The following is a 12,493-nucleotide window of genomic DNA, read 5'->3' on the forward strand; positions in this document are numbered from 1 at the left end:
TGGTCGTGGGTTGTTGCAGACAAGAGAGAGAGAGATGAATTCACTTTATGCTAAAAATTTGACCCTTTTGACCATAAATGCTGTGACTGGGACCTATATAGCTTGCTCTCTCAGTAGATCGGTTGGTTAGTTGGTCGGTATGTCCACAAAAATTGTGTCTGGCTGCACATGCACGTTGAGAAACCTCTCGTCGAGGCATTCTTTGAAAGAGCGCAATTTTTTTTTTCTAAATTGAGCCAGTGACTCACCAGACCTACCACAGATCTACCTCAGTTCTGCCCCAGACGTCCTGCCCCAGACCTCCTCAACCTATCCTCCCCACTCTCCCCTATATTCTACTTCTCATGCTTTAAGTACGTTAGTTTCCGTGACCACCTTTGTATTTTATCAGCGCCAGTCAGGGCCGGCTCTAGACTTTTGTAGGCCCTAGGCAAAATTTAATGTGGAGGCCCCATTTTGAAATAAACCCTCCCCACCATCAAGCAATATAGACTAAGGCCCCTCCATTCCATCGCCATGAAACGTTAAGCCATCACTTTAGGCTATCATCAGAACCAATGACACACTTGAATATTATTCATTACCATTGAGATCAATCTATTGCTGGGGGAGGGGGGGGGGGGGCTCCCAGAAATCTGGCACGGGGGGGGCTCCCAGAAATCTGGCACGTATCGTATCCAATGAGAAACGTTAACGATTTTTATAGAGTTTAAAACAAAAAAGGTTTTCTGAGGGCAGAGCCCCTAGGTATTTGTCTGCTCCACATTTAGTTAACCTGGTGCGTGCTATTGTACTGGTTCCCACGGCCAAGGTAGCCTACAACTGTGGAATAATTATTATGTGCAACTGACAAAGATTAACAGGCTTATGATATTGTCCTTACAGCCTCCGAGGTAATCTTAATGTTTGTAGTTATTTAATTATATTTGTGTTATAGGTTTAGGTTTGTCAGAACACCCCGCCAGGTAGCCTGGTGGGTGCCATAGTGCTGGCTCCCATTGCCAAAGTACAACTGTGGAATAACTGATGCGTGTAACTGACAAAAGTTAAACAGGTTTATGATAATGGCCTTGTTTCCTGAAACCCTTCTTAGTGCGAAGAAGCTCTTTGAGTCTTCTTAAGGCTCCCGAAAGAAGCAAAAAAAGAAAGAAAGAAAGAGGGAAGAAAGAAGCGTTTTCCGAAATGCTTCTTAGCCAAAGACGATCTTTCGTTAAGAAGGATTTGTAAGAAGGGTCTGGGGCGTTCTTAACACGCCTCTTAGCGACCAAATGCTCGCAGATCCAGCCGTGTCAGGCAACAGGAGATATTAATCTAATGCGCCCTGTTTGTTTTATTGTGTTTTCCCCCTTTTTCCTTTCTTTCTTTCATGCACCCTTTAGTGTTTAAGATTGGGGAAAACCTGAAAATCTCTCCTCTATGTAATATGGTTACATAATGTTTTAAATGTTTTACCGTAGGCTATATATCCCTCTGATCAGAATGGATTCCTTTTATAATAAGAATTACGTGGATTTATATAGGCCTAGCACCTTTCACAGAACCCAAGGTCGCTGAAATTTTAATTTTGATGCTGCTCTGTAGTTTTTCTCGCTATTTGATGAAGGCCTTCTGCCTCCTACTTTACCAGGCTTTACATATCAAGCAATTTGAGCTGCAGTCCATGTCTGAAAAATATAAAGTTGAATAAAGTTTAACATCATGACCATGATTATTCTGCAACCATCCCACATCTGCATGCACATACGGTATGAGATACAGTAGTTCATCCCCATCAAATGTGTGCAACTACCCCCAGATCATCATACACCATAGTCTGCATTAACCAATAGCTGTGCATAATTGGATGTGATTCCAACAAATGCAATGTGGATACTGTAGATATGTGCTGAGTAGCAACAGCTGTAGTACATCTAAGGGCAGATCTGACTGTTTTGGTGGCACCACATGCAGTGTGTTTGCTATGGTAATACACAGCCCAAACTCTCACAAGATCCTCAGTTCTGCCCCAGACCTACCCCAGTCCTTTTGCAGTCTGCATTAACCAATAGCTGTGCCTAATTGGATGTGATTGCCACTTGGATACACCTGTTGTTTGTCATCACACACACACACGAGCAACGGGGAATTGGTGCATTGGGTTGCAGACCACCACGGGTTGGCCATGTAGCCTGCTTGTGAATCCTCTGTATACATTGGTGCAAATCCTGTTATGCACTGTGTGTATATTTAGATGTGAATATAGATGTTGGTTGTTTTTTTAGTTTTTTTTTTACCTTTATTTAGACAGGGAGAGCCCTTGAGAGCAAGCTCTCATTTACAAGGGTGCCCTGTTACAGGGAGAGAAACAACATTATTAAAAAATATTATTAAAAACAGAAATATAGGTAGTTTATGAAAAACATGTGCAGTCCATACATACATTGTCTTCAAGTAGTGTCCTGAAGGTGTCCAGAGACACCAAGTGTTCTAGTTTGAGTGAGTCCTGAAGAGTGTTCCATTTATCAGGAGCGTAAAATGAGAAAGCAGTCTTTCCTGTCTCGCTCTTGACACATGGGGTAAACAGTTTGTTTGTTTGGATTGTGAGCGAGTTTGATAGTTTGAGACACTAACTACAAACTTAGTAGGGATGACAAATACAGAGGGAGCTTACCACATAGGGCTTTGTAAATAAACATGAGACAGTGATGTTCCCTTCTCACAGTGAGTGAGGGCCAGCCCACTTTCTGATATAATGTACAGTGATGAGTGAGGAACCCATCACCAGTAATAAAATGCAGAGCACTGTGAAACTGTTGCCCTGCAACTGGCATATTCTGTTTTAATATCTGTGTTGATTTTATGGCTCTGCATGCTACTAACGCTTTATCCAGCCCATGTTTACTGCTCTTCATAGAATAGGTAGGCAGAACTAAGTAGGACACCACTTGTTACATCAAAATCTCATTTGGGAGTATACAATTATGTGGAACAATCAATTAGCCTGGCATCGATTGTTTTGTTTTCAGTACCGAGGTGGTGGACAGCTCCTGTAAACAAGCTTCTTAAGCGCGGTGCTAAGAAGGGCATTAAGAAGGGCTCCAAGAAGACATTCGAGAAAAACTCCTTTCTTAAGACTCCGTCTTGGCTGATCTCTTCTTTGGACCCTTCTTAATTCCTTAGAAGGTTCTTCTTCGGGAAACGCGGCCATTGCCGTTACAGCATCCAAAGTAATCTTCATGTTTGTAGTTAATTATATTTGTAGTTATTTGACGGTTACAAGCGGAATTTTGACAGTATCCCAATCGAGTTCCACCATGGGAAAAGGGACAGGGGAGGGCGTGCCATGCAAGCAGAATTCCGACGGTATCCCAACAGAGAGTTTTACCATCAGAAAAGTGACAGGGCAGGGGGTCAGCGCATGCGAATGCGAGTAGAATTCCGCTTGGAGACCGCTACCAACTCGCCAGCAGAAATTCTCCAGCTGTTTAACAACAGTGCCCCTCTAGACACCCCCCAGTAGAAACACTCCAGCGGATTGTCGCTCTGATTCCGATGGAGGACCGATATCTGTGTGATATCTGGGAAAAGATTGTAGTGAAAGGATGAACATGTGGAGGTTTGGGGTATAGTCCCATAAAATCATCCCCATTGTCCCTGATCTCCCGGGTGGGAGTCTAATACTTTCACCGCTATTCTACTTGTGCAGTGGAGATCAGCGGATTGATTTTGTTGTCCCTCTTTATTTTGGTGTGCTGGGACTACTGCCTCTTGTAGTACCAACAGAGAAATGCAGGTCAACATTGACCGGAGTAAGGGAGGGAGGGAGGGAGGGAGTGACAACCCGACAAACGCTATCGTAGGTGCTGGCTTACAGCCATGCAACTAAAACCTATACAACCTATCTCGATTGACACTCCAATTGCTACACTGCATCTCCAGACTGTCCTCTACAGATTTTTGAAATGTTTTCACGCATTGTGATGCGTTTGCCCCTGTCGGCCACCAGTTAATAGCAGTATTATTGTGTACCACTGGGGCCAGTAGCATCTGTTAATAGCAACCTTATAACTACAATGAGCATCTTATTGCATGGCCCTTTTTCAGATACTCCTGGAACAAGAACACCAAACAAATGCAATGTGGATACTGTACGTGCTGAGTAGCAGCAGCTGTAGTACATCTAAGGGCAGATCTGACCGTTTTGGTGGCACCACATGCAGTGTGTTTGCTATGGTAATACACAGCCCAAACTCTCACAAGATCCTCAAAGCCACGTTATGATCTGTCCAGCCCTTATCCAGATCCACTCTTCAGGTACACATGATTGTTACATACATCTTTTGATGCACTTTCTTGGACACATCATCAGTGATAGTACCTGGGGTCATGGGGGGTTTCGGGTCTTTCAACTTCAGACCCCCCCACACAGGCAACCCGGCCAAGAGTGATCAGTAGATTACAGAATTACTACAGTACACTGTATACAATCAAGCCTATCATTTTGGGCTGTTGAACTGTAGACAAGGTTACAGAATATTCTAGAGAGTTGTTGACATTACCACTCTCATTTGAAAGACAATTGTTACAAGCTTCCCCTTTTGATTTAATGACGTTTCTAGGTGCTCCCATCTTAAAGCTTTCAAGGGGTCACTGATACAGGTTTTGATGACTCTCCTTATAGAGGTTGATTGGGAGATCGATCTTGATCAGGTGTGGCATTGATCTGGAGTTAACTTGTTAGTTGTGATGTGTTTCCCCTATGGTGGCTCAACTGGTACATACTGTAAGATCTGCTTGCCCAGTAGGCCTACATCTAGGGGTGGGGCTGGGGTGGGGCTCTAACCATCCCATTGACTTTGAATACTGGAGAAATTGAAGCTAACATTACATGAGAAACCCTCATAGGGCTAACACCTGTAAAAATGGATTCGAACCACCAAGGAACATTATCATACAGTAAAGGATTGACAACACCTTTAATATGATCAGCTTTATTGGGATATATTATTTTATATCAGGCTGATTAATTCATTGTTGATTCAGAACCCGATCAGAAGGTATCTGCTGGTGGGCGATGTCATCATTTAATCTCAGTGGGGCACTTGCAGGAGGCGGGACACGATTTATCACGGAAGGAACCCTTGCATCCCCACGACTTATATATACGAGGACAGTTGCTGTACCTGTCTACGTAGGGACAGGGGTTGGCTGGAGAGAGAGGGAGAGAGAGGAAATTATGTTTTTAATCAGAACGGTTGTTTTTTCAGAATACAGTGAACAGTGGTGTTAAATGAATGGTGTATGAAATTAATTAAATAAAAATAAACTGTTGTAGAGCAATTACACCAGGAGTCACTGAGTTCGTTGATGAGTGAATGCCCGAGAGATGCAGGACTTAGAATGGGGTGTGTTGGGGGAGAGACCGGAGTGCACCGAACCACCGCTGGTTGCGATCTGAGGGGGGCGCCACAGAGCCGCCCAAACATGGCTCCCCATTCACCTCCATTCATTTTTTGGGCCGTTAGAAAAATGAGATGGAGGCAAGCTATATCCCAGCCTACAGCCACTTACTGCACAGCTTGTTGTCACAGTTATCAGGGCAGTCTCCACAGGGCTTTCCCTCCTTGTAGGGGTGGTGGGACTGGTAGTTCCCTCTGGGATGTGGGACAGAGCATACAATTATCTATTAAACACTGCTGCTAACAATCAACAATGATCTGAACCATAACATGTCCCCTGATAATGTTTCTTCAGTGTTACAGTACATATGTCAGAGGACTTACAGGAAACAAGACTACGGTACAGTATGACCCTGTTGCTAGAAGGACTTACGGAGGATTGTATTGGCAGACATAGAAGTACTTGAGTCTGGAGTTGGGGCAGTGGGCCATGCCGCAGCCAACCTCGTTAGACCTATACCACACAACCTGAGCACAGAAATGATGGACAAACTAATCATTACCTTATTTTTAGGATACCCAATATGTGAGATCCTTGAGGTAGTATCTATATGAAACAGTTAAAGTTAAAGGCTAGGTTTTGGACAACTGAGGACATTATTGTGTTATGGTAAATGTATCTGGGGTTATAGTTTGTCTGGGTCACATATTTTTGTGAATCAACTTTGATATGTCAATATAGCATTCAAATATATGTCGATATAGAATAGCTCCCACCAATTATATTAGAACTCTTTTCATGGCGTCAAAATTCCTGGCGAACGCCTGGTTTCTTTACCTGTGTGAAGTGTCCGACCGTATGTCCGGTGACAGATCCGACTCCGTACTTGAAGCGATTCACCTCGCTGTACCAGGCGTCGACGGCGGTGGTCCAGGACCTCTGATGGCTGGACATGTACAGGTTCTCTCCAAGACTTGAGGGGCTGTGGCGCATGTTGCAGGTGTCAGCCCACTTCTGGGCTTCGGAGGCGATTTTGGGGCTCCAGGTCTGAGATCAAATCAAATGTTAATGAAACACTTATGGGGTTGCACATTTCTACCTTTGTCATTTGAATATTGTTGCTTGTGAAATCCCTGCTTACCATTTTCAGCATGTTGCTGGAAGAGGGAGTAACTCCCCTTCTCAGATCATTGTGCCTGTTTACGATTTCATCCTCGATCCCGATGCAACAGGACTCGTGCAACAGGACCACGAATCCAACCAAAAACGTGAAGAGAGACATCATGGAGAGAGTCCTAGAAAAAGGATAACAAACACAGCAAAACAATACCAATCACAACTTACTCACATAGAGCGGTTTTATCAATTTACACAGTAGCGTTACCGTACACACATATGAAAGTGGAAAAAATGACCTTTGCCATAATGACTGGTAGAAATCTGTGCCCCATACTGTACCTTGACGTACTGGTGGATGATGAGAGTGTTGATGAGAGAGGTGTATCTGGGAGTCTATATTTATAGGCCCAATCATAGCTGGGGGCATTATTGACTTTCTTGAAGTGAGAAGTGGGACAGCCACTGTTGACCTATTCTAATGAGGGATTTATGCAGGGGCGTGGTGCTCACCACCTGGGGGTTATTCTAAGTCTAACCCATGTCGCCGGTGTTCTGAAAAGTTGGTTTACCTCCTCAGGATGACCTACCCAGTGGCACCGTATGGGGGAGAAAAGTTTGGATGATTCTAAGGGCCTCTGACTGGCAGGGGCCCTAAAAAATATTATGAGGTACACTTTTTCAACATCATCATTAAAATAAGTTATTTTACAATGTACTGATAAAACTAATGGTTTACTTTTCTTTTCTTGTTTTTGGCTAAAAGTAAACATCCAGAGAGCCAATTGCCCCCCCCTCTCTATTTGCATGAAATGATTTGGTCCTGCTGCTAATCGCGACGCGAAAGGGACTCGCTTGCAGTGAATTGCGAGTGAGGAGTGTTGGTGTGGAGCGTATGTCTTAAAGCACACATGTACACTCTGCGATAAAACCCACGATTCTGAGGTCGTAAGGTGGTCGCAAGTCGCACCGTGTGAGGTGTAGGCTACGATCTGCGATTCATTGCTACTACGTTCTACGATGAGGCTACGACCTCCCGACAAAATATCTGGCATGTCAGATATTTTCGTCGTAGATCGCAGATCACATAGAACTTTAGCCAAGATGAATCGTGGGAATAATCGTGGCTGATAGAAATCGTATAATGTGAATACAAATCGTAAGTGTGAATACACACGTCATATGGTCGTATGGTCTTGAGACGGAGTCCCGGTCGTACAGTGGGAAGGGATCCCCGATCTAAGATTTTTTCAGTCGTACAGTATACAGAAGGCTTAAGCCGAATGTACACTGTGTGATAAAACCCAAGATTCTGAGGTCGTATGGTGGTCATGGGTTGTCGCAGACAGTCGTAGCTCATCGTAGGCTAAATCGGGACTCGCACAGTGTGAGAAGGTGTAGGCCTATGATATGTGATTTGCTACGACGCTCTACGACGAGGCTACGACCTCCCAACAACATATCTGGCATGTCAGATATTTTCGTCGTAGATCGCAGGTGTGAATGGCTCTACGACACGACCACAAGAGACAGATGCTCAAAACAATCCTTCCATGTAGTCATGTGCGCCAACCATGTTCATTCATGTTTTGTTTGTTTGCTATGGCACACAACGGGCCCAAATGCGTCTTCGCTTGAGATTTTTCTCCACACAAAAAAGTGTGCACACCAGCATTGCAGCTTATTGTTGACGGTCCGCATGCTAGGAACTTTTATTTCTTGACAGTTTGCAATCGAACATTTTCAACAAATGCGCAAGTAGTGGCACAATCTTAGAAGTTCACGCTGCAGCCAAGATGAATCGTGGGCGTAATCGGGGCTGAAGCCGAATGTAGGGGAGAGCCGGGACGAAAGTAACGGAGGACGAAAGTAACATGCGCATTTTCTCTAAAACTACGGCAACCTCGAAGACGTGGTTACGTTTGTACATGCATATACCAGTGCCTTAGCTTCATACAAAATTTCGGCACCAACCGAGTTTGTTTGGTGGAGTTATAGCAGGAAAACGTTTTTAAGCGCCATAAGTAAAAAAGTGGTCCCCTAAGTATTTTTCGATTGTAGAATTGTGTTTACTTGTTTAAGTTTGTAAACATATGTAGTTTTCTTAAGACATCTAGTGACTAAATGATAGCATAGGTTTTAAGTTTCATGCGATGAAGTCTTGGAGACTAGCCAGGGATAAGTGACGGGAGAGCGGAGAGGGGCGGAAGTAACAGTAGCCTGCGGGACGAAAGTAACAATAGCTATTTCGCTCTGTGATATTTGACAGTGACTTACAATGCATTTATTTTGTTACATTTACAGAATATGCCGAGAATTAGGGTGAGGTAGACCAGGAGAGGGTTATTCTTCCAAGAAACCTGCAGACAGGCAGCATAGGAGGTCATAGCTGGGCAGCTGTCTGTGCGCTGTATGGATTTAGAATTTATAGCATTTATTTAATCTATACAAACATTATATGGTGTATAATAATATATGTGTTGTGTGTAATAGTATATGTATTGATAGTAAAGAGACTTACAATCCTGAAATACAGAGATACGAGGACCCTTCGTTTGCTGTTACTTCCGCCCCACTGTTGTGTTACTTTGGTCCCGCTCCATAGGGACGAAAGTAACATTCCACTCGGTACGTTCCCAGCCTATTTATGTTAAACTCATATATCCTAGAACGGAAATTACAGTCAATAATAGTGAAGGACGTGTGCAAGTTGTGTGTCACAAAACATGGAATCTCTACCTCTATTAATTTCGAAGTAAATTGGATCAAACGAAAAAGTGTTACTTTCGTCCCGGCTCTCCCCTACACTGTGCGATAAAACCCATGATTCTGAGGTCGTATTGACTCATCAGGGACAATATTAAATGAGAAAGGTAGGCTAAACGGGAATAAATATTTGAAAGCAATACAAAATGCCTCAGAGCCTTAATGTATTCCATTATATTTTGAATTGTCACCTGGTGCCTGAATTTAGAATTGTCTTTTAAATAAACACATTTCCACAGTAAACTATTGCAGAAAAGTCTCAAATTGGTGCATAAAAATTCACCAGAATGCAGGAAATTCAATGTGACCTCAAACTTTCTTGGGGGAGGACCCCCGGACCCCCCGCTTATTGCGTCCTCCCAATGTTCAAATCGAACCTGTACCACTGGTGGGGCCCAATGTTGTATCTTTTCATGGGGCCCAAAATTCCAGGCGGCGCCTCTTGGCCTACCACCCATTATATTTTGCTTAATTCATGGGTAGTACATCCTGTCTGGTAGAAAATGTCTCGGAATGTCCTATGACCCACTTTATTGTGTGTAGCGCATCCAGCAGGATTCTATTTCATAGTGCGCACAAGAACCACCCAACCGCTGGCCACTTGTACAGCAGGTTACCTACCTACTAGTAGGTTCCCACGCGCGCACATAGGCTACACACTCTATTGGAGTGTCACGTAGCTTGGGAGGTAGAGCAGCCGGCTGGGGATCCCATGGTTCCTGGTTTGATCCCAGCTCCGGGTGTGTGCCGAAGTGTCCTTGAGCAAGACACTGAGCCCCCCCCCAAAATCGCTCATGTGCAGCAGGGTGGCGCAATACTGTGTACTGTCACCTCACCGCAAGAAGTTCTCCAGGCCTTTCTGTGTGGGATTTGCATGTTGTGTTCACAAGAGTTTCCTCCCGGAGAACCCAATACAAAAAACATGCAGAAGGACAGACGCTCTTCAGTCTGGTCCCTTACCAGGACTTGGACTGAGGACTTGGACTTTTATCAGTGCCACTCTAGACTTTGAGGCCCTAGGCAAAATTTTCTATGGAGGCCCCCTTTTGAAATAAACCCTCCCCACCATCAAGCAATATAGACTAAGGCCCCTCCATTCCATTGTCATGTAACGTTAAGCCATCACTTTAGGCTATCATCAGCACCAATGACACACTTGAATATCACATCCGGTTGGGGCCTCAGCCATTGAGATCAATCTATTGCTGGGAAGGCGTGGGGGCTCCCGGAAATCTGTGTTTTATGATCAGAGACTTGGAGAGAGTAATACATGCTTTCATCAACACTTGCCTTGATTATTGTAATTCTTTGTATGTCGGCATTGACCAGTCACTGATGCGTCGCCTGCAGCTTGTGCAGAATGCAGCAGCTCGTCTCCTTACTGGCAAGCGAAAATGCGACCACATCACCCCAATCTTGGCCTCGCTCCACTGGCTCCCAGTGCGTTTTAGAATTAATTTCAAGATTTTGATGTTTGTTTTTAAAGCTCTTAATGGACTGGCACCTCAGTATCTTGCCGATCTCCTGCACTTTCATACCCCAGCTAGAGAGCTGAGATCCTCTAATCAGCTGCTGCTTGCTGTCCCAAAGACTCGGCTGAAGACCAGAGGTGGCCGAGCCTTTGGGGCGGCAGCCCCTAGGCTCTGGAACAGTCTGCCCTGGCACATTGGGTCTGCCCAGACCATAGAGATTTTTAAGTCTTCTTTAAAGACTCACCTGTTCTCCCAGACCTTCAACTCAGGTTGAGCTGGACACCCGATGGCCCCTGTATTGTACTGTATTTTATATTGCTTATTGTGTATGATGTATTGCAGTGTTCTGTTGCGTGCTGTGTGTTTGGTTGCTCTGGAGCTGTACAGCACTTTGGTCAACCTTGGTTGTTTTAAATGTGCTTTATAAATAAATGTTGAGTTGAGTTGATCACTGGCACGTATCGTATCCAATGAGAAACGTTAACACTTTTTATAGAGTTTAAAACAAAAGTTTTCTGAGGGCAGAGGTCCTAGGCATTTGCCTACTCCACCTTTAGGTAGCCTGGTGCGTGCTATTGTACTGGTTCCACGGCCAAGGTAGCCTACAACTGTGGAATAATTGTTACGTGCAACTGATGAAGATAAACAGGTTTATGATATTGTCCTTACAACATCTTAATGTTTGTAGTTATTTAATTATATTTGTAGTCATTTAAGTTTGTTTATTAACGGATTTCATTACTGTATGTTCTGCCTTTAGGTTTGTCAGAACACCCCTCCAGGTAGCCTGGTGGGTGCCATAGTGCTGGCTCCCATTGCCAAGGTACAACTGTGGAATAACTGATGCGTGCAACTGACAAAAGTTAAACAGGTTTATGATAATGCCATTACAGCATCCAAGGTAATCTTCATGTTTGTAGTTATTTAATTATATTTGTAGACATTTAATTATGTTTATTCACAGATGTGTACTGTATGTTCTGCCTTTAGGTCTGTCAGAATGCTCTGCAGTTTTACCTCCAGCTAAACATACTTTTCTGACAAGTTCGCCCCAATAACTGTCTTTGCCTCTAAATTTTAGCGCAGTTCTGTTTGTGTTTTCTTTTGCTTCTTCCTTGAGAGGTCATGTTTTCAGTGGTGTGCATGTTCGTTTGCTCATTTGTTTGTTTGTTAGCAGGATTATGCAAAAACTACCAGACCGATTTTCATGAAACTGAAAGGATGTAGCATGAACCGATTAAATTCTGGAGCGGATCTGGATTACGGGGGGGACGGGGGGGACGGAACACGTACAGCCATTCACCGCCATTTATTTTTGGGACCAGGATTACGTAAAAAGTACAGGACCGATTTTCATGAAATTTGGTGGAGGGGTGTAGCATGGGCCAATTTAGAGCCCATTAAATTTTGGATTGGATCCGAATCACTTGGCGGATACACAAATTAAAACAAAACTTGCCTGCTCATTTCTCTTTACTTCTTCTTTAGGTCTTCTGCTAGACTTACTATACTACCTGGTGGCCAATTAGCTCACTGGACTTACAGTGCTGGAGTTGCGCTCAGGTATGGGTTCAAATCCTGACAAAGATTTTTTCCAGCTTTAGATATATAGATATCAACTTAATTGTTTACCTAATTCTTAAAAGTGTGTACATATATATTTGTGCTGTGTGACATTATTCTTTAATAATATTTTTAATTTGTAACTTTCTGTTTCTTCATCTTGTTTGCGTCTCTTCAGTCTTTTGACTGCTTACATC

At 43.7% G+C, this 12,493-nt stretch overlaps 1 protein-coding gene across 1 annotated transcript; it reads right to left on the minus strand.

Annotated features, from left to right (window-relative positions):
• Nucleotides 1-5,059: 5,059 nt before the first annotated feature.
• LOC311311670 (cysteine-rich secretory protein 3-like) lies at nt 5,060-6,661 on the minus strand (the record flags this gene model as incomplete). Its single annotated transcript, XM_084441417.1, has 5 exons — nt 5,060-5,187; nt 5,551-5,633; nt 5,812-5,906; nt 6,217-6,426; nt 6,521-6,661. The coding sequence occupies 5 exons, from the start codon at nt 6,659-6,661 to the stop codon at nt 5,060-5,062; spliced, it is 657 nt and encodes a 218-aa protein (XP_084297543.1).
• Between the last annotated feature and the right edge of the window lie 5,832 nt (nt 6,662-12,493).

This window comes from Borostomias antarcticus (assembly GCF_949987555.1).
Source record: "Borostomias antarcticus genome assembly, chromosome: 7".
NCBI lineage: Eukaryota > Metazoa > Chordata > Actinopteri > Stomiiformes > Stomiidae > Borostomias > Borostomias antarcticus.